Raw genomic sequence first — 23112 nt, forward strand, 5'->3', positions numbered from 1 at the left:
TTTGCTTAGTTGCAATGCATGTGTGTCTGTGTGTGTCTCCCATATTTTTGGATATATGTAATAGTACATATATAATTGATATCTCTGGTGGTAGGTTTGGGGATCATATATACCTTGACATTTTTGGAGGATTTTCATTATTCCTTCTATAAACAAGTACCACAGTTATAACAGAAAAAAATTAAATAGGTCAGCACTTTGGTAACCAGGCAATAGAAATATTTAAGGGGAAAACATAGGAGAGCATAGATATTTCTGGGAAAGAAAAGATACATAAAGAAAAAATAAATCAGAAGAATAAGGCATTCTGAGATTTTATAAAATTATTTACTAGGAATAATTTCTGTGTCTTACAATTTCTATTTTATCTTCTTGGGATGTGGCCAAAACAAAAAAGGACAGGAGGGGCCCTCCAGGGGCTGTGAAATTGTCCTTGTGTGGCAATGCCAAACAAAAGACAGACCAAAAGACACATTTCCTCATGAGTGACTATGAGTAACTTCTCCTGCCTGAGCCAAAGATATAGATTGGGTGTGTGTTTGATCCCATAATATCTTCTTAGTCCCTAGGCAAAAATAAATGTGCAGTGTTACCTGTATTCCTGTGAATAACTTGAAATCTTCTGAAATATAATTCAAAGAACTGATTATTCCACAGGAATAAAGCCAAGCAATGCCACACAGTATGCATCCGACTAGAAATGGGCTGTTTTCAAGCCCAGAATACAGAACTGACCTATCTTTAATTTCAGAACCTGAAGTGTGAGCCAAGTGAGAGATTCAAACCCTCTTTTGAAGATGTATTTTGTGACACCTGCCCCCTCCCAAGTCATACTCGCCTCATCCTCCTGACATCACACCCTGACACACACCTCATTCTGCACATGCACCTTGTGTTACTCGACTGCACTCTTACCAGGCAGCACATGCATCCTGTTTCTCTTGCCATTTTCGTGTTCTTTATCCATTCCTTTAAAAAACCAAAGTGACAAGGTAAATACCTATTCCAGCAAAGAACCGCTTTCTTATACCACTGAACCCTCACCTTTGGTTTTCTCTGTGTTCTCTTTAGACAATCCTTCCCAGGTTGGAAGTGTTTCCGTCACAATCAAAGTCTTAGATGTGAATGACAATGCTCCAGAATTCCCCAGATTCTATGAAGCTTTTGTGTGTGAAAATGCCAAAGCCGGGCAGGTAAGGCAGTCGGGAGGTGTACACATTGGTTAACCTCCAACATTCAGAAATTACTGCTACAGATAACCAAATTTGCCATCAAAGAAGTTTAGACTTCAGGAACTAACAGTTCATGAAAGACTCCCTGATTTTTGTGTGGCATGTTGCAGTTTATTTGTTAGGACAACCATGGGGAGCCCCCATTACATTTTATGACCTCAACAATGCTTTGGTGGTAGCTTCATTCATAGGCTAACCTGAAGTTATCTACCCATCTTGTAACTGAACTGTACAGTACCAACTGCAGGAATATGTGCTCTGGGTCCTGGGAGTGAGGGACCATGAAGATCAGAAAACTCTTTTCCTCAGTTCAGCACTAATACCTAAAAATACTTGCAGTAAGGAAGGTTTATTTTTTATATCTTCCCACCTCCTTTTCTTAACTTCTGACAACAGGTAACTTGTTTAAGGACTGCCTATCCTATTCTCAGAATGCTTTGTTACCCAGAATACTTACTCACTCCTTCCTCAATTAAAAGACATTTCCTAATGTTGCTCGTGTCAGGTCAATTTTAATAGAAAAGGAATCTGAAGGAAAAATATTCTATTAATTTGAAATAACCACAGTTCTATAATATGCAGAGACATATTTGTACATGTTTTCAAGTATGCTCTTAAATGTAAATGAATAATGTGGTTGATCAAATTCCAAGTGGTGTAACTCAGAACTCTGCCTGGAGTGGCCATGTATTCATGCATACTCTGGGCTGCTGCCTACCCTGTGTCTACTCTTCCACACATCAGAGTATAAGCCTTGTCTTGTTTCTGCTCCTGCTTTTGTAAGATGCTTTCTTCTCTACCTATGACCCAACAGATCCCCTCACAGTCCTAATTTCTTCCCAAAGGATACTCTGTGGTCCTATTGATTCTGGTGCTAAGGCAAATGGGTCAGGATAGGTTTAATCTGGAAGTCATGAGTCTATGCAGTGCATATCTATAACGCAAGGATTTGTGCTTTGGTAATTCAGGTAGATTTTGCTTTCAGTTCTCTGAACATGACATCTTGCTGCAAAGAGACTAGTTAATACAACCAAACGTTATACTAGCATCCTGTACTCAGCAAAGATTAACACATCTTCACCATGCTAGCTTGGTCAAAAGAAAAAGTGATTCACATCAGCCACAGAAAGAAAAAAAAAAAGTCCTATAATGATTCTGATCTAAATCATCTCATCTACTGATTCTTGAAACTCAGTACAATGGTCTATAACACTCCTAAAAAATTTTTTTCAGCAAGTCTGGGACAATTCTACTTCCACATCTGTTGAATTTCTAGGAAGACCTAAAACATTATACAGCTAATAAAAGTTACAATGCTGACTTTACTGTGTAAGAAATGATCTGTGTTATTATAAGAAAGAAGGTATAAAAACTACATGTACATACTTGCAGTTATATAAAATTATGGCTACTTGTGAACAAAGACTGGTGGCGGCAGGATATAAAAACAGCAATAGTTACTGTGTTATGGTAGTTGAGGGTTGTTTTTTTTTTTTTATTTGAGAGAGTGTGAAGAGAGAGAGAGAGAACACAAGCAGAGGGTGGTGGAGAGCAGACTCCCTGCTGAGCAATGTGAGGCTCAATCCCAGGATCCTGGGATCAAAGGCAGATGTTTAACCAACAGAACCACCCAGGCACCCCAATGGTAGCTGAGTTCTGAGTGAGGGTGTTTGCACCTTTCTTTCAATAATTTCTCTTTTATATTAGAAAAAAATTTCATATTTATTATATAAAGAATAACATAAAATTGTGTTTTATAAGACTTCATTAAAACAAATATATATGACAGAGCTAATTATTAATCTGCATGATAAAGAAGGTGATAAGCAGCACATTAATCAGACTTCCTCTCCTCCAGGAAATGAAGCACTTACTTTCTTAAACATCTTCAGAATAGAAGTTGCATTCTGACAGGTCAATAGCACTTTACCTCTCTTGGAGATTTTTTTTATTTTTTTCTTTTTTTAAGTTTTTATTTTATTTTATTTGAGAGAAGGAGGGAGATGAGAGAGAACATGAGGTGGGGGTCAGGGGGCAGTTGGTCAGGGAGAGGGAGAAACAGGCTCCCCGCTGAGCAGGAAGCCCAATGCAGGGCTATATGCCAGGACCCGGGGATCATGATCTGAGCCAAAGACATTTAACAGACTGAGGCACCCAGGCACCCTGCGTTTTTTAAAGATTTTATTTATTATTTAGAGAGAGAGAGAGCACGCACACATGCATGAGTGAGAAAGAGAGGGAGAGGGAAAGAGAGCATCTCAAGCTGACTCCCTGCCGAGCCAGAAGCCCAACTCAGGGCTCAATCTCACAACCCCAAGATCATGACTGGGGCCGACACCAAGAGTCAGACACTCAACCAACTGAGCCACCCAGGTGCCCCTAATCACCTCTCTTATTTTTGGAGCACAAACACACATCTCCTGTTCTACATTTCTGTTCTATACTTCTAAATACATCTTTCTTTTTTATTTATTCATTTGAGAGAAAAAGACAGGTACAAGCAGAGTGGGGGGGGGGGGTTGGTTGGGAAAGGGACAAGCAGACTGCACTGAGCACAGAACCCAACACAGGGCTCAATCTCAGGAACCCAAGAGCCAATTGGACGCTCAACTGACTGAGCCACCCAGGCACCCCTCTAAATACATCTTCTAATGACAGTCCTTTGAAACACAGTTTGTGACTTAAAGTTCAGGTCATGCGCCACAAGTCTGTCACATTTATCATCTTTAGCCCAAGATACTAAAAACCCTACCCCTTGAGTTTGGCTCTGGGACATGTTTCAAACATTTTCAAAAGCACACTACTCAGTAGGCACACCTGGTTTATAACGTATCAGGCCTCCTTGTGTTAAATGTGTCAGATACTGTTGTCAGCTGTGTGCCTGTCAAGTCAGGATATGTGCTCTCCTCCTAGCAAGAAGCCATGAAGGAGACCCATAAAGAAATCAGACATTACCTAGCAATGGCTGAAGGCACAATGAAACCAGTTGAGCAGAATATTGCATGGCAAATGGGACTGAGAATAAAATCTGACTTGCCAGGAGACTGGACAGCAGGAAAGCAGGCCACTGTATTCCCAACAACCAAATTTTGTCTTTATGTGTCTGGCACTGTAGGCAAGATGGAAAGTATAGGATCTGTCCCAGCAGGGATGGGGTAGTGGGGTGGTAAGGTGGCCCTCGTGTGTAAGCAGTACTGACACCAGGCTGTGGGGCAAGTTCATGTTTAGTGTTCTATCAACCCCTCTCTTTTATACAACTCCATTTTCCCAACTTTTAGATTCAACAGAGGCCAGGTGCCAGTTGGGCTCACCAGAAGACATAACCAGAAGTGGAGTTCTGGCATAAGATGTTTATTGAGGAATGCCCTTGGGACCCAATGCCTGTAGAAAAGGACTTTTGCAGGACAAAGCAATATGAGCAGTCCAGCTATGACACAGACCCACTAACAAGCCGTGGGTGACTTCAGAGAGTTCTCAAATTAGAGTTTTTGCAAGTTGAGATGGGATGCCTGAGCCTTTTACTATTTCATCAGTCACTGGATGTGGGTTGCCCTGGAAGGATGTGGTAAATGTGGCTAGGTGACTCTCAGCAAATGAGGCAGTCCTCGAAGAGACAAGTAAAGGCTGAGGCATCAAGCCCTTTACTGAAGGGGGATCTGAGCAACACAGTGTCCACCACCAGACACTCCCTGACTGGGAGCCTCCCTCTCTGTTATTTAATGTTCAGTATACTGAGGGGTAGCATTACCTCTCTTAATTTACAAATGAAAAAGTAAAAACTAAACGAGCCTACCCGCCCTCCAACTGACCCTTGATGTTCTGGGTTCTACCCTGCTTTTAACAGCAGGAATGTCAAGTCTACAGGGTCAGGCCCAAGAGGGGGTAGGAGGTGTCTGTGCTATTGGTTGGCAGAGGAGGAAACATAGAGGAAGGTGAGCACCCTCTGAACTCTTTTTTCATATCCTTCCCAGCTGGCCAGCTAACTTTTTAATGGTGTATATTGCACTGCTTTCTTCAGCAGTTTTTTGTTTTGTTTTGTTTTTTGAGATAGCACATGCGTACACAGGGGTGGGGCAGAAAAGGAGAGAGAATCTTAAGCAGGCTCCATACTCAGCACAGAGCCCAACATGGGGCTCCTATCTCACAACCCTAACACTATGACCTGAGCCAAAATCAACAGTTGGGATACTAAACCCACGAGCCACCAAGGTCCACCTTCAACAGCTTTTATATCATGGCCTTCATAACCCTCATGGCAAACTACTACTTTGAACAGCACTGTGGAAAAGGCAAAGCTTGGGCCAAATAGCTCCAGAGAAAGCCATCCTTTCTTTTGTTCTCCTCACCACCCCGTAAGCTCTGCTTCTGACTCTAGTCTGTTCCATATTTCCCACCGTAGGTCTTGGGCTGTATACCATTCTTAATACTCCTTCCAGGCAACAAAAAACAACAGCCCTGTGACCTATCCCCTTCCATCTGTATTCCATTAACCTGACACAGATATTGATGTGTCTACTTCTCTTCTACGTATTGGTCATTTTTAAATAGGAGTTTCTCAAAGATAGCAAATTGACCCTGAAACATTAACCCAAATGATGAGGTTAAGTAGGTGAGATGAGAAAATGAAATACTGGCAGACAAGCAGGACCCTGTGGCATCCCATAGTTCTTTTAGCCCGTCTTCTATTTAGATTGCTTAACAATGGTGTTGGTGTGAGAATTGGTTATGTTGATGCTTAGCCCCGGACCATACTCAGGTAAAATTCACCATGTGCCTGTCAGTATACTCAGGCCCAACAATGAAGACCAAATTCCAGCCTGAGTTGGGTGATGGCACAGATACTTTCCAGGTAAGTCTCAGGATGTCCTTCTCATTAGGAAAAACAATACACTGTGGGACTCCGGGGTTTAGGGTCTCACTGGGCCCTGATGATTTTTCTTTTGACTCTGATGCACATGAATTCATTTCACTCCCACAGCTGATCCAGACAGTGAGTGCAGTGGACCAAGATGACCCACACAACGGTCAGCACTTCCACTACAGCTTGGCTCCTGAGGCTGCGAACAACCCCAACTTCACTGTTAGGGACAACCAAGGTAATCAGAAGGATAGGACTACCGATGCTTTCCTATTGCACCTGAGCTGGATACTTTTGGTTACTGTACCATGCAAACTGTATCAAAGGCTCTTTAGTAGCAGTAAAGACATTAATGCTAATTTGTAGCATCTTTACAAGTTTTGTTTAAACAGATCAAAGACAAAGAATGTCCTTTTCGGATTCCGAAAAATGTTTTTAGAGTTGGCTCTGTGTGAGACACTGCACCAGGCACACAGGCAAAAGCCTTCCTTCATTCCCACAGACAACAGCCATGTCTGTATGTTCTGTAACTATGAGAAGAATCAGAAAAATGACAGAAATTGAATTAGATAAAGAGAAAAACCTGAAGGAACATTTCTGAGCAAGCATCAAAGGGGATAACAGTGAAAAGCTCCCAGAACAAAAGGGAGACAAAGGCTAAGACAGCAAAGAACAAACAGGATCACAAAGTGTAGCTTTGGCACTGAAACACCTTTATTACTTTAGAATGATTTTAAAAAGACAGAGCCAGGTACGATTCCCTATTCCAGAAAGCACTCCCCACTACAACTTAACTGGAATGGAATTCTAGACCCTCTTTTCCAGTAAGCATTCTGATCGGCTAAGAAATCTATAGACCAAGCACACTCTTCCTTGGGCACAGATGGGAGGAGAAGGGACTTCCATTCTCTCACCAGATGATTTTCAAAGAAAGATCAGAAAAAATCATTTAAATGGGTCAAGTGAACCCCTTCTGTTGCTACCTCTGCTACTTGCTGTCTGACCTTGGGGAGAGAGGTCATCACTTCCCTGGACTCTACTAGCCACATTTTTATTCCAATTCTAAAATATTAGTTGTCACTGTGTAATGACCTAAGCAAAGGGTAACAAAAAGTCATGATTAGGCCTGCCTGGTCTTAGTCTCAAACATCAATTATTTGAGAATTAAAGTATTAAGTCCACCCCACACGATATCCTGCCATTAAAACTTGAGACTATTAAATCTGTTTTCTCTTAAAAGGAAAACATTCCTCCAAGTCTTTCCTTTTACCTTCTACAAGTTATCATAAAATCATTCTGATAATTCTAGATGGAAAGGTAATATAAATCATAACAGAAGCACAATTACACATCCCAATATTTTTATTGGATCAAATGTCGAATATTCATTTATCTGCTTCACAGGGGAAATCCTTCCTACAAAAAGTGGTTTCAACCCCCTCAGGACTGGTTTTACAATGGAAACCAAGGTGGGGATCATACATTATACTGTTTCTTCAAATTTTCAATGAAGTGTTACTCTATTCCTTCACCCCAATATTTGTCAGAATCAATGCAGAAACAATATGTAGCAACATGTTGCAAAGTTTTGGACTTTGGACACCAATTCATGGAGCCAGTGCTTTAAAAAGATGGGCCACTGGAACATGAGGACTATAAAAAGAAATGACTCATTTCTTGGAAGGTTTTCCAAAACGAAAGTCAGCACATCTTCAATAGAAAGAATGAACTCTTAATCTCCTCACAACAATTTATCCCATAAGTATCTTTTACTGAGGCTTATTAAAAAAAAAAAAAAACTGACCAACATCTGATTTGGTGGATCTATTGTCAGGACCCCAACTCCTATACCCAAAACATTACATCCTTTTATGAACAGAACAAGGCACTATCTAAAGTAGAGCCTTTATTTTTTTAATCCCCAAAGTATTAGTAAAAGGACTGTATGTATATAGCATTTTTCGATTTCAAACACATTTTCCCATACTTTGCTTTATTTGATATTTATAAGAATCCTCTAAGGTTTCGAGAATACTAATTACTACGATATTCATGGTCTCATATTCATGGTCTCATTTGATAGATAAGGAAAGAAAGCAAATGGCCCACGATCAGAAAGTGAGTAAGCATTAAGACTAGGACTGGAAGATGGGGCCTGTTTAGCCACACACACACACACACACACACACACACACACACACGTGTTTTATGTCTCCTTGGAAACACATATCGTTACTAAACCCCTATTTATCATATTCAATAAAAACTCAGCAAGTGGTTACTCTGCAAGTGGTTACCTCTTCTAAGACTAAACTCAGCAAGGGAAAGCTCTGATCTTTTTTCTTTTTCTTTAACCTTAAAGAAGTCTGAGATCAAGCATGATGTTTAGTACTTGATTAAGTGATAATGTAATACTTTTGTGAAATTCAGCTCTGATCAAGCTTTCTAGAAGTCTTACAACCTAGCCTCGATTAAACTGAAAAATAAAACAGATTTGTGTTTGAGAAAGACTTGGTTTCTGGAAAAATAAAATTAACACTGTGAAACAGAATTAACAGCACTTACCTACTAAATCTGGAAAAACATAAAAGCAAGTGGGTTGTACAGTAGGTAGAAATATTAATTTAATCCTCAGACTGGCAACCAGTTGCCATCTTCCTCCACAGAGAAGCAAATACAAGATAAAAAAATCTATATCAAAGCAGGGGCCTATATCAAAGCAGGAAGGGATTTCCATTGGCTGGAAAATTTTCAAGAGTTAATATCACGAAACCCAAATAGGCAGTTACACAGTACAATGGAAGAAATGTATATTTGGAGACAGCCCAGAGTTCAAATTTCAGCTCTGCTAAGTTAGTAACTTTGTTGTTGTTTCTTTTTTTTTTTTAGTAACTTTGAACAAATTATAACCTCTCTCTAGGCCTCAGCTCATCCCATGTAATAGTGTCAGATTATCACTATCTCACCAAATGTGAAAATTAAATTGGGTATAAAGACTAAGTACTTGGCACATAAGCACTCAGTAAACAATCACTGCTACTGTGAAAAGGCAGGGCAAGAAGGGGAAGAGCTCATGAAGGGATCATGTATTCATCAGAATAGACTAGCCTATGCTGCTGAACAAATGACTCCAAAATTCCAGTGGCTTAACACAACTAAAATTAATTTCTTGCTCACATAAAACTAATTGTGGGTGTGAGCAACAGGGACAGCTGTCCATGTAGCTCAGTGTTCAAGGCTGCCTGGCTCTCCCTCTTAAGCATTCTTATACAGTATCACACCAAGGCCAGAGAACACAGAGAAACACATACCAGCTGTTACAATGCTTCTGCCTGGAAGTGACACAAATCACTTTTGTTCATCTTTCATCATCAAAAGCAAATCATATAAACATGCCAAAATTCAAGAAGGTACAAAAGAATGATCTTTTAATATGTCCAAGAAGGGAAGGAGAACCAGAAATATTAATAATTAGTAACATTTATTTTGGGTAGGCTGTCAGAAGTTTTTGTCAAGTTCTAGATCTTCCTTGTGAAATGTAAAACACATCCAGAGGACCTTCTGTGTTGGTATTACCTTTGAGAGTCACTGCATGCATGTTCTATCACATCTCTCAAACTTTCCCTCTCCTGAAAATGATCTGAACTTCACAAAAAATATATGACTTATAATTCAAACCCACTCAAAAAAACTTGAAAACACAGATTAAAAAAATAAAAGATCCCAAAACATTACACTAGGCAAATACAAATATGCACCCACACACACACCACCTTTGTGGAAACCCATTAAATAATTTTTGCTATTCCCCTTTAAAACTGGAAGGGGAAAAAAAACTAGTATTGCTGATCAGTAATGGGTTTTCACCAAGTTCTTATGAACTGTGTAACCTAAGACCACCAAGTAGGGAGAAATAACACAGCGTATCACGTCATGAGGGGATTTCAAATAAGCTTCTGCTAAATGAGCAGATCCTTTACAACGCACAGGAGGAGTTGGTGACTGCGTTTCAGAGGCATGAAAGAAAAGAGCAAAAAAAGTGAATTCCAACCAAAGTGGCAAAAATAAGCAATTGGCCTGCTGAGTGGGCTCCTCAGCATTCTTTTCCTGGAGGCACAAAGCAGCCCCAGGGCCTTGGAAAGCTGCTGAGGGGGAACAATCGGGAAGCACAAGTGGCCAGTGATTGTTCATTCCTATCAAGCTTTCACAGGAACATTTCGGTTAGATCTGAAGTCTAACAGCTCGCCCTGGGCACTTTATGTCACAAAGGGTAAAATACACTCTCAGAAAGGGTTTCTCTCCTAGGCCTCAGGGTTTTGCCTAGAAGCCAGCAAAAATCCTGGTTTCAGAATTTGAACGCTGATCCAGACAAACCAGAGCCGGCTGTAGCCAACCGCCTCCAGGGAATGCCTGATGCTCCCTCTCTGTCCTTCCCACATCTTATCCCTGGCCTCTGGCTTTCCTCAATCCAAGAAATTAATTCACTTGCTGATTCTTCCATGTTCTTTTCCCTCCCACTTTTCCTCTCCCCTTTCTCAACCCTGGAATCCTGTCTTCTCCAGATAACACCGCCCGGATTCTCACCAGGAGGTCTGGCTTCCGGCAGCAGGAGCAGAGCGTCTTTTACCTGCCCATCCTGATAGCAGACAGCGGGCAGCCTGTGCTGAGTAGCACAGGCACGCTGACCATCCAGGTGTGCAGCTGTGACGACGATGGCCACGTCCTGTCCTGCAGTCCTGAGGCCTATATGCTCCCCGTCAGTTTGAGCCGGGGCGCCCTCATCGCCATCCTGGCCTGCATCTTTGTCCTCTTAGGTGAGCAACTGCCTCCTTTCTATTCTGTGGGGTCCCACAAGTGTTTACTTAGCTACCATTCTGCACAGCTGTTCAGACCCATTTTCTACACCATGCTTATTGAAAAAGTGACAGAGTAAGGCTGGGAAAGGATAAGGAAACTGAAAATAGTTATAGTTCTTTCCATCAAGGAACTCATGGCCTCTTTGGCCAGATCAAAGCAAATATATTTATCAAGCATCCATTATGGGCCAAGGTATTGCTCTAGGTGCTGGGATTAATAAGATCAACATGTCCCAGCCTTCACAAAGCTTACTTCACAGCAAAGTCAAGTTCATTCTGACACCACAGAATCCACATGACAATTTTGGGCAGGATATGATAAACATCTCCTTTAACCCTTTCATTTCAGATAAATAGTAGTTAAATCACAAAGAGACAGTGACAGGCCCAAGACCAAATGTCAGAGGCAGAGCCAGAAGTGAAATGCAGGCAGACCCTACATTGTACATCCCTGTACCTGAGTGGTAAGGCTCTTCTCTTAAATGCTCCCCCCCAAAAAAAAAAAATTCTGGAGGTGGATGGTGTTACAGAGAAGAGAAGGAAGACAGCATATTCTGAGGAAACTGGAGACAAGGGTAGATGTCATCATAAATGAGGTGGTCAGGGAAGGCCTTCCAGATAAGGAGACCTTTGAGCAAAGACCTAAAAGAAGTAACAGAATGAACCCCATGGCTATCTGGGAGAATAAGTTATCTGGGGGCATGAGCATCCCTCTGAGGCACTGTGGCCATCCAACAAGGAGCAGTGAGCACCCGGGGTTGTGTGCCACTGGGATGACATTAAAAGATGCGATGACAGGCTAGTGGGAGAGCACTAGTGAGGGAGAGGACCCTTTATTCCTCCTCTCAAATCATACAGCAAGGCAGCAACCCACTTCCCTTGTACATAAGGCTATTCTAGCAATTGGTTTTGAACTCAACGGTTAAAAAAACAAAACAACAAAACCACATAAATATCTGCACGTACATCCCAACTCTTCTAATTGAATTAATTCACTGCACATATAATTTGCTTAGAAAAAAGCAAACTTAGTAGATAGTAGTACTATTCAACAGGAAAGAAATCCCAGTGTTCTATGAGGGAAAATACAGCCCTGTGGATTAAAATTAGAATAAATATGCAGATATCCACACAACCCCTTGATCCCAGGTTTACCTATACACCAAGAGACTGAGTCAGACCCAAGAAACAAGGTCCTGAGTGCAAAATATCAGCACTTGACTGAATTTCTAGATAGGTCTGTGGAATATGCTTCTCACAAAACATTCACAAATACCACATGTGGTTTGATTTTGCTGTTTTAGTTCAGTGCTATATGGAAAGAGAAGCAATATAAATAAGTAACTTTTCTAAGTCCTCAGATCCCTGGATCAGAGAGTTGTTCCGGTTTCTGGTCCCTATCTGCATTGACAAATAACTCCTTCCTGCAATTCCCTGAGTGTCCATACGATGGCATTGAGAGTCCTTGAGCGCAGAACAGGATAAAATACAAGAGACCTTTGAAGAAATTTGCTCCTAGAAGAAAGTTCCAGCCTGGCAGTCCATACTTCTATCTTTGGAAAATGTCTACATTATAAGTTCACCCTTGCCCACAAAGAGTAGAAAAAGCCATCATTACAGAAAGATTGATTTAAAAAGACTGGCACAGAGCGGCTCTCAAGCTAGAAATGGTGTGCAAGGGGCAATTTATATGGTGCCTCCCAAACCCATTATGTCTTATCTTTTGAATTGTACAGAATGAATAGACAATTTTCAGAAACTAAACTGAGCAGAGCTTTATATGCAACTTTATATAAAATCCTCATAGTTTTAGGCATTCTTATCTCTAAGAATGCACATCCTAAATAAAAGAGAATTCATAAAACTGAGTTCAGATTGAATTGCAGTGGATTTCCTAACAAAATACTACATTTTGTGGACAATTAGATAAACACACTAATTTTGACTTTACAGAGTTTTTTTCATGTCTCTAGTATATATCTAGTTCCTAGAAAATCTCATAGGCCCTCTGCGTTGTGGCTGCAATACCTAAAGAACAAACATCCCTAGAATTGATTCTCTTCTCTCAGGGAAGCCTTTCATTTAAACGGACCACGTTTCCCAGACTCTGATTCTCAGGGCATTATCCAATACTTGTTATTTACATCAGATTCTCTAAAAAAAATAAAGTATTTGTATCTTATAAGATACATGTAAAATATTTATAAGATACATGTAAGATGGACCAGTCTTATAAACTACCCAATTCTCTATCATCAGAATTCTTTCCAGAAGATAACCAAGAACTTTTCTAATTTTGCATCCTAGCATTTTCTTAAGTACCACCCTACCATTCCAATACCATCTGTGTAAAGGTCTTCTAGTGCCCTAGGAAGAACCACCCAGCCCTGCCTCTCTATCCTCTTTGCAACACTTATAACCCTAGGATAGCCCTTATCACTGCCTGTCTTGTATGAATCATCATTGTCTATAAACTCCTTAGATTACAAGTTTCTAGAACCAAAAATCATGTCATATTCAATACCGTTTCTCTATTGTTTTGCATAGTGCCTAAAAAATATTTGAGTTTAGTCACTGTTGCCTGAACCCCACAAACACAGCACGTTCACTTAGAATCCCATTTATCCAGCCTATATCTACCCAGATCACGCCCCAGCCTCCTACACCCAGGTTAAGCCCCCACTTCCTTAGGGCCCTATTAGTCCACTTCTCTGAAATCCCACAATCCTGTAGTCCAGGAATCACATTTTGGCACACAGAAAATATACAAAGAGTATGTAATTGTTTCCTGTGTGTGCCTTTTGTCATCCAAGCTACTTGGAAAAATATTAGGCATCAACCTCATCAACTGCAATTTACAAAAAGCACGTTCTACATTCATATTATTTAAGTCAGTTCATAATTTTACTGGGCTTACCACTGCACTCCATTTTTCTCCCTCTTGGTAAACTGCAGTTTTATTCTGCTGTGTTGTCAAGTTGTTACCCTTCACCAGCTGTAACAAAGCACATGAGAGAGGGGGAAAAAAATCAATAAGTCAATAGCAGTTCTACAGCTAAAACCTCAACACACTTCCTGGAAAACATTTTCAGTCACAGAGATAAACAGTTCAATGGGATTATCTCTATCTCTCCTCTAAACCCCAGTGAACACATCCTGGGGGGAAAAAAAAAAACACATTTGTTGGGATAAAATTTTGTCCAAACCTGCAAGGGCACATCTAACAGTGTGGTGCTTCTTTGATAACATGATGAATCATATAAAATGTCACTGCTCGTTCCCTCCCTTCCACAAACCTCTTTGGGTCCAGAGAGTCACAACCACCTCTCTAATGGAAGGCTTTCTGAGGAATCTGAGCTCGCTGGAAAACGGCAATCACTTAGATAATTTTTTGAAGGAGGTATAAACAGACTAAGACTTTGATTCACACTTAACCTCTATGCATAGGTAGTAACAAGTGATTATATATGTACAGAGTGGAGTCCTGCTGAGATACCAATGTAAAAAAGGCAGGATTCCACCTACATGGTAAGATTTCCGTATTAAAGGGGCACCCGGGTGGCTCAGTGCTTAAGCGTCTGCCTTTGGTTCGGGTCATGACCCCGAGGTCCCAGGGGTCCCGGGATCGAGTCCCACGGGCTCCTTGCAGGGAGCCTGCTTCTCCCTCTGCCTGTGTCTCTGCCTCTCTCTGTCTCTCTCACAAATAAATAAATAAAATCTTTAAACAAACAAACAAAAAAAGATTTCCACATTATGAGGAAATCTTGCCCTAATATGGTCAGGGGACATTGAGCGCCTCAGCGCACACTGCGCGCAGGCCGTGGTGCTCTGGGCTTCATTAGTGGGATTTCACCTGGGAGAGGCTGCTCCCCCGCACACCCCCGCACGACCTCCGAGGGGCAGGCTGACGCAGAGAGACCTTACCCGCGACGTCTTGTGACCGAGGCAGCCGGGGAAACACACGGGGCTCCACCTGCCTCAACCCTCAGGCTGACCCGGCAGAGCGGGCGAGAACCGCGTGGGCCCTGCGCTCGGAACTACCCCCAACGCGGTCTCTGCGGTGGCCCCTCCCCTGCCCGCGCACCTGCGGCTGGTCACGGCCACTTCCGGTGGGGCACACGCGGCCGGGGCTCTCGGCTCAAGGCCCCGTCCTCTCTGTCCCCCGCAGTGCTGGTGCTGCTCATTCTGTCCCTGAGGAGGCACCGGAAACAGCCGTACATCATCGACGACGAGGAGAACATCCACGAGAACATCGTCCGCTACGACGACGAGGGCGGCGGCGAGGAGGACACCGAGGCCTTCGACATCGCGGCCATGTGGAACCCCCGGGAGGCGCAGGGCGGGGGCGCCCCCAAGACGCGGCAGGACATGCTGCCGGAGATTGAGAGCCTCTCCCGCTACGTGCCTCAGACGTGCGCCGTCAACAGCACGGTCCACAGCTACGTGCTGGCCAAGCTCTACGAGGCCGACATGGACCTGTGGGCCCCGCCCTTCGACTCCCTGCAGACGTACATGTTCGAGGGGGACGGCTCGGTGGCCGGGTCGCTGAGCTCCCTGCAGTCGGCCACGTCGGACTCGGAGCAGAGCTTCGACTTCCTCACGGACTGGGGGCCCCGCTTCCGGAAGCTGGCGGAGCTCTACGGGGCGTCGGAGGGGCCGGCGCCCCTGTGGTGACGGAAGCCGGGAGGCGGGCGCGCGTCCAAACCTAGGCGCTCTCGGGGACGCTCGCCGTGGGCACACCGAGCTGGAGGGCGAGAAGGGGTGAGCGGCGGAGAGGGCTCTCTCTGGATCAGCTTTACTCGGTCACATTAGGTTATCAAAAGGAAGCGCAGGAAGAGGGGGGGCAGAAACTCCACAATTACCTTTTCTTTTCTTTTCTTTCTTTTTTTTTTTTTCCTTTTTCATTTCTGGGACGCTGTATTCAAGGGCTTGGAGTCCAAGGTTCAGTGTTGAAGAGCTTGGCTTTCCCCTGCCAGTCGCCGAGGCCTTTGTCGCTCTGTCCCTTTGCCACTGAAGCGTCTCCGGCCTTACACAGGCGGCAGCTGAAGGAAAGTCTGACTCTCGTATCCTTTTTCTTTTTTCCTCCTCTTTTTTTTTTTTTTTTTTAAATCTTACTGTATTCTCCACTTAAAGAGCGTTGCTGGCTCATCAGACCGCACAAAACCAACCCACACAAAAGAACACTGGGAAGAAAAAAAATTTTTTTTTTTTTTGTTACTTGGTGAAATTAACCTGCTTGTCCGGTGATGGATGGGATTTCGTATTTGACCCTTTTGAGACCAGGTTAAGGCGGATCGGCCTTGCATGACGGGTGGGTGGGGGATGGGAGAAGGAAGAGGCATCGACTTCGTGCTCAAGTGTAACGGCTGAACCAGGAGTTGTTGGCGTTGCAGCGAATCCAAGGCCATCGAGTCAGAGCGCTCCGCTCTCTCGGCTCCTTGACGGCGCCCCTGCAGGATTGTTCACGACGAAACCGGAAGAATCTGCCTCTTTTGCACTGTACATGTCTCTTCCATGTGCCAAATGTGAAGATTAGATGCTACAAATGAAAGCCAAATAAAAAGAAGTATCTGATAAAAGCATGGGTTAGAGGGCTTTCCTAATCTGTGTGAGGTCAATCCAAGGGATGTTTACATACTGTAGATAACCTACTTGAACAAAAATCAGTATTATAGAGAATAAATGGATGTAAGAAAATTACATGTATAAGTTTTGTATATTTGTTAATAATTTTGGTAATAAATATGATGTACTGCATCTCAGTACCCTAGCACTTCTTTTAATAAAAGTTAAATAGAAGGGAAAGTCTATTGCACATTTGTTTAATTGCGGACCACAGAGATGGCCTTGTGATCTTGACCTAGCCTCCAGGTTCCTGGGGCTGGAGCTGATTCATAAGGCCAAGGCAGCAGCAGAGAAGTATGACGCTGTGCACTCTTTTTCAGTCACGGGACACAGGAGCGTTATGGTTCCAAATCTTAAGATTTCATGAACATGGGATCCCCAGGTGGCTCAGCGGTTTAGCGCCTGCCTTCTGCCCAGGCGGTGATCCTGGAGTTCCCGGATCAAGTCCCACATCAGGCTCCCTGCATGGAGCCTGCTTCTCCTTCTGCCTGTGTCTCTGCCTCTCTCTGTGTCTGTCATGAATAAATAAATAAAATCTTAAAAAAAAAAATTTCATGAACACTCTGCATCCCCCAATCTCCGAAGAGAGTAAAGGATGGTTTGATAATATCAATGACATAATAGTGAATTTTGCCCATATTTTTCATTTTGGGAGAGAGTTCTCCACGTAGCCACTAAGGAGACAGGCCACTATGCTACTTTTAACTCTGTTCTATTGGCAAAGCAAATATATACAAATATATACCAGATACATACAGTTCACCAACACTGGATGGGCTCACAGAAGGCTGGAACCAAATTTTATTCATCTGTCCTCGCCCCACAATTGATTGTGAACAAAATAGTTTTCTGTGGGTCTTGTTTATCAAAATGATTCTCAAGTTTTCGTGGGTGTCAGAATCTCCTGGAACACTTGTTGAACAATAGCTTGCTGGGCCTTACCCACCTGGAGTTTCTAATTCAGTTGGACTACGGCAGTTTGCACTTTCTAACACGTTTCTAGGTGCTGATGCCGCTGGCCCAGGGGTCACACTTTGAGAATCTCTGTGGTATTTTATGGTCTATTACATGATACACTAACAGCCAAGCAAGTTCTTATCATCAAACTTCAGTAGACTAACCTTTCTTCCCATGAAAGGCAGTTCGCACACCTCCTCTATGAGGGCAAGGTGTGATAGATATAAAAATAAGTAAACTTAGCAAAGAAAGAAAGAAAGCATCAACTTGAGTCCAAACCAGCCTCTACGACACATTGGATGTGAGCAACCAGCCTCTACGACACATTGGATGTGAGTAAATTACCCCTATAACATTTTTCCTTTCTGTCACTAGCCCTGAGGATAATTTTGCAACTATTTCACTTTGTATTGCATGTGTTAAGGACTGGGAACAGCTGTTATCCTAACCACAGGAGGTTATCATGCCCCACATCCTGCAAATGTGGTACCCATGATACTGGGCATGAAGCGATTAAAGTATCTCCCAGAGAGCTTCTGGTCTCTGGGAGGATGTTTAATGGTGTGATACAGGAAGTGTGGAGAGAAGCACAGAATAAGAGATCCATTTCTGCTCACACTCTAAGCTGAAAGAGACTCTTCCCTCCAAATGTGTTTTAAAATTCCCTTTCCACTGACAGTTTACCAGAAATGCTGGCCCCTGTGAAAAGAAAGCATTATCGCCACCAGATGGAATGCAGAATGTGATCAGGTTAGGCAAGAGAGCTGTAAAATTATTCAGCCATTGCTTTGTTAACAGGTAAAGGAGCTAGCCTATAATTTACATGTTGGGCAGAAACAGGAACATCGGTAGAAATCAATAAGACTGAAACAATTCTGGAACAAGAACACAAGCAGATAAAAATTATCCATGAGTTTTCTGGAAAAAAAAATCAGAATATCCCAACATGGCAGATGGCAAAGACAAAGATGGGATGGTTCACACAAGAAAGAATCCATAAATCCTGAAAACAAAATTCAGACAAGCCAAAATCAGTGCAAGCACATTGATTACAGGTTGTTACTAATTCACTTGTGATGCAGACCTGGACCTTGACATCAGAATTCGTGATACAGTCTTCATAGTGGTGGGACTACATTAACTTGTAGTTTTTAACTTGTAGGATACATTTTACAAGTAGTTCTTGTTGCAGATGGACTCAGTCTCAAATCCATTTATTATCTCCATAGTAGAGCTAAAGAACTTCAAATATTTTTATGAATAAATACCTGGATTTAAGAGGCTTTTGTTTGAATCTAAAGGTCAAAGTTCTGAAATAGGGAGTGGACAAAATTAGATCAAGGAATCCTCCTTTTAAAATGATCTACTAGGGGCAACTGGGTGGCTCAGTTGGTTAAGTGTCCAACTTCAACTCAGGTCGTGATCCCAGGGTCCTGGGATCAAGTCCCACATCAGGCTCCCTGCTCAGCTTGTGCTCTCTCTCTCTCTCTCTCTCTCTCTCTCTCAAATAAATAAAATCTTTTTTAAAATAATAAATAAATAAAAATAAAATGATCTACTAATGAGACATACCTGTCTCTAGTGATTCATGTTGGCAAAAACTATGAATACTAATTTATAGTATATGAAATTAACTATGACATTAACCCCAAACAAAATTCTTCTAAAATCTTTATTCCCAAGGCAGGAAGCTTGCAAATCCTACCCCATGTGTTTGGCTACACTTTGGGTTTTGAAAGGATTGTCAGGGGGCTTTCACTCCAATACATTTGCTACTGTGGCCACCTTTCTGGTACTTATGATGACAAGGGTTACTTCCCATCCCAGAAAGCCTTAGACCACTTCTCAGGAGTATCAACTCTCAAAAGCCATTAAAACTATCTATGAATCCTTTCCAATTTTTCAGAAAGGCTAGATCCTAGCTTCTCTTTTTTTTTATTTCCATGTCTTCCCCTTCCTCCCCAATACCTGTTTTGTGACTACTGCTGCATAAAAAGACCCTCCAAACTTAGTGGTGTAAATAGACAACAATTTTTATCATGCTCACAGATTCTGTGGGTGGGAATTCAGGAAGGATCCATCAAGGATACCATCTCTGCTCCATGAAGCCAGGACCCTACCTGGGGTGACCAAAGGCTGGGGATGAGTCATCTATCCTTTCTATATGTCTGGGGGTTGGTGCTGGCTATCCAGACCTGGGGCAGCTGTCAACAAGACATCCTCTTGGCTGTTTGGGCTTCCCCACATCACAGGTGCTGAGCTCCAGGAGTGAATATCACAAGAAAAGGCAGAAACTGAATCATCTTTTATCACCAGAAGTCACATAACGTAACCTCCACAATAGCTACAAGCCTCCCCATATTGAAAATGAGGAAACAAAAACAACTCCACCTCTCAACAGAAAGAGTGTCAGAGCTACATTGCAAGAAGAAATAACGTGCTCACTGTTGGAAATTGTGAACAGCCATGTTGTCTTTCTCCTTTTTCTGCCTGCCACCTCTCCCCATCCCAGGAATCTTTTTTGGTTCTGTTCACCATTCCCTTTCTCTCTCCTCCTCTCTATAGACCACATTCTTGTTCTATGGATATATTATTCTTCTCTGAAATTCACTTGTATCCCTACCACACAATACTCTCAGAAGTAAGTGAATATTCCATGAAAACAGCTAGCAAAATGTCCAACATATAACAAGCATATGTTTTTATTGAAGTATAATTAACATACAATAAACACATATTTAAGGTATATAATTTAATAACTGCTAACATACATGTATACCCATGAAGCCATCACCACAGTCAAGAAAGTGAGTATATCTGTCACCTCCTCACATCCCTTTGTAATACATCCTTCCCACACCTGCCTCTAACCCCCCACCAACTCTAATCAACCACTGTTGTGCTTTCTGTGAATTAGTTTACATTTTCTGAAGTTTATATAAATGAAATCATTCAGTGTGTACTTTTTTTTTAAGAGTTCATTTATCTATTCATGAGAGACACAGAGAAAGAGGCAGAGACATAGACAGAGAGAAGCAGGCTCCCTGCAGGGAGCCCAATACGGGACTTGATCCCAGGACCCCAAAATCATGCCCTGAGCTGAAGGCAGATGCTCAACCACTGAGCCACCCAGGTGCCCCTACAGTGTGTACTTTTTTGTGTCTGGGAGATCTGGATTCTTTCACTCAGCTTAATTACATTAATTACATTAAGATTAATTAATGTAATTAATGTAATGTAATTAATCTTAATTACATTAAGATTCATTCACATCACTGTGTGTATCGGTAGTCCACTGCTTTTTGTTGCTGAGCAGCAGTCTCCATAGATATACCACAACCGTTTATTCATTCATAATCCATCAGTCTGCTCAGGCTGCTATAACAAAATACCATAAACTGGGAGGCTTAAACAACAGAAATTAATTTGCTCACAGTTCTGGAAGCTGGAAGTACAAAATCAGGGTGCCAGCGTGGCTAGGTTCTGATGAGGACCCTCCTCCTGGTTTGCCAATGGCTGTTTTCTCACTGTGTCCTCACATGGAGGGGAGAAAGTGAGCTCTCTGGGGTCTCTTCTCCTAGACACTAATCCTATCAGATTAGCACCCTACCCTTATGACCTCCTTTAACCTTAATTATCTCTTACTCCAAATATAGTCACATTACGCATTAGGGCTTTCAGCATATAAATTTGGGGGAGATGCAATTTAATCCATATCAATTCACATGTTGATTGATGGACATTTAGATAGTCTGCAGATTTGGTCATTACAAGTTAAGCTGCCATGAATATATGCATATAAGCCTTTGTACAGATGTATATATTTTCTTCTCGCAGATAAAAACATAGAAATGGAATGGCTAGAATCATAGAGTGGGTATACGTTTTGCGATGTTTAACTGCCAAACTGTTCTCCAAAGTCTTTTTACCATTTTACGTTCCCATGAGCAGTGTGTGAGAGTTCCATTTCCTTCCCATGCTCGCCACCACTTGGCATAGTCAGTCTTCATCATTTTAGTCAGTACAGCAGGAGTATTACAGTATCCCACATGCTTCTAGTTTCTGATACCCCAGTGACTCAGAATGTTGAACATCTTTTGTGCCCTGTTTGCTATCCATATATCCTCTTTAGTATCCAGATGTATTTGCTCATTTTTGATTGAGTTGTTTCATCGTTGTTGAGTTTTGAGATTTCCTTATATTTTCTAGATAGACATCCTTTATCGGGTACATGCTTTGCAAAGATTTTCTCCCAGTCTGGCTGGTCTTTTAATTCTCTGAACAATGTCTTTTGAAGGGCAGGAGCTCTTGATTTTAATAAAACCCAATTCATCAATTTATTTTCTTATAGATTGTCCTTTGGTGTCATCTCTAAGAAATCTTTGCTTAGCCAAGGTCACAAAGATTTTCATGTTTTATTTTAGAGTTTTATGGTTTTAGGTTTTAATGCCTACGATCTGTTTTGAGTTTATCTTTGTAGATTAGCAGGTTTGAATTGAGGCTCTTTTTTTTTTTCACATATGGATATCCAATTGCTCCAGCTCCATTTACCCAATCATAATAGCTCTCTCTTTTTATTATTTTTATTTTTTTAAAGATTTATTTATTCATGAGAGACACAGAGAGAGAGGCAGAGACATAAACAGAGGGAGAAGCAGGCTCCCTGCAAGGAGCCTGATGTGGGACTCAATCCCAGGACCCCAGAATCAAGCCCTGAGCCAAAGGCAGACGCTCAATCACTAAGCTACCTACCCACCCCAATAGCTCTATTTTTAAAAGGCTATCTTTTTTTTCTTTTACCTGCACTGTCTCTAACTCTTATTATGAGTTGAATTGTGTCTATCAAAAGATATGTTCAAGCCCTAACCCTAATTATTTATGAATCTGACCTTATTTGGAAATAGGGTCTTTGTTTACAGATGTAATCAAGTTAAGATGAGGTTATCCTGGATTAGGGTGCGCTCTAGTCCAATGACTGCTGTCTTTAGGAAAGAGAAAGTCAGACAAAGAAACAGAGACACAGAGAGGGGAGCACTATGTGTCAACCAAGGCACAGGTTGGAGAGATGCTTCAAGAAGCATCAAGGAGGGATCCCTGGGTGGCTCAGCGGTTTAGCGCCTGCCTTTGGTCTGGGGCATGATCCTGGAGACCCGGGGTGGAGTCCCACGTCGGGCTCCCTGCATGGAGCCTGCTTCTCCCTCCTCCTGTGTCTCTACCTCTCTCTCTCTCTCTCTCTCTCTCTCTCTCTCTCTCTCTCTGCCTATCATGAATAAATAAATAAAATCTTAAGAAAAAGAAGAAGAAGAAGAAGAAGAAGAAGAAGAAGAAGAAGAAGAAGAAGAAGAAGCAAGGATTGCTGGCAACCACCAAAAGCTAAGAGAGAAGCATGGCACAAATTCCCCCTCAGAGCCTCCAGAAGGTACCAACTCTGCTCACCCCTGGATTTCATACTTGTAACCTCCAGAACGATAAGAGAATTAAATCCTATTGTTTTAAGCAGCCCCTTTTGTGGTAATTCGTTATGACTTCCCTGGAAAACCAACGCAAACCTCATGCAGTACATTTTAAAAGATATATTTTAACA

At 42.1% G+C, this 23112-nt stretch overlaps 1 protein-coding gene across 2 annotated transcripts in view; it reads left to right on the forward strand.

Annotated features, from left to right (window-relative positions):
- The window catches only part of LOC129495492 (cadherin-20), a 205170-nt gene extending 188459 nt beyond the window's left edge, over positions 1 to 16711 (forward strand). The window contains exons 9-12 of one of the 2 annotated variants that reach the window (XM_055303043.1): positions 1072 to 1193; positions 6211 to 6328; positions 10653 to 10904; positions 15115 to 16711. In XM_055303043.1, the coding sequence (XP_055159018.1) occupies positions 1072 to 1193; positions 6211 to 6328; positions 10653 to 10904; positions 15115 to 15620 (998 nt within the window). In that variant the 3' untranslated portion in view covers positions 15621 to 16711. Of the gene's footprint in view, positions 1 to 1071; positions 1194 to 6210; positions 6329 to 10652; positions 10905 to 12300; positions 12419 to 15114 lie in introns of those variants that run through there. The other variant, XM_055303044.1, reaches the window with a different exon arrangement.
- Positions 16712 to 23112: the final 6401 nt, after the last annotated feature.

This window comes from Nyctereutes procyonoides, unplaced genomic scaffold (assembly GCF_905146905.1).
Source record: "Nyctereutes procyonoides isolate TBG_1078 unplaced genomic scaffold, NYPRO_anot_genome, whole genome shotgun sequence".
NCBI classification, from domain to species: Eukaryota; Metazoa; Chordata; class Mammalia; order Carnivora; family Canidae; genus Nyctereutes; species Nyctereutes procyonoides.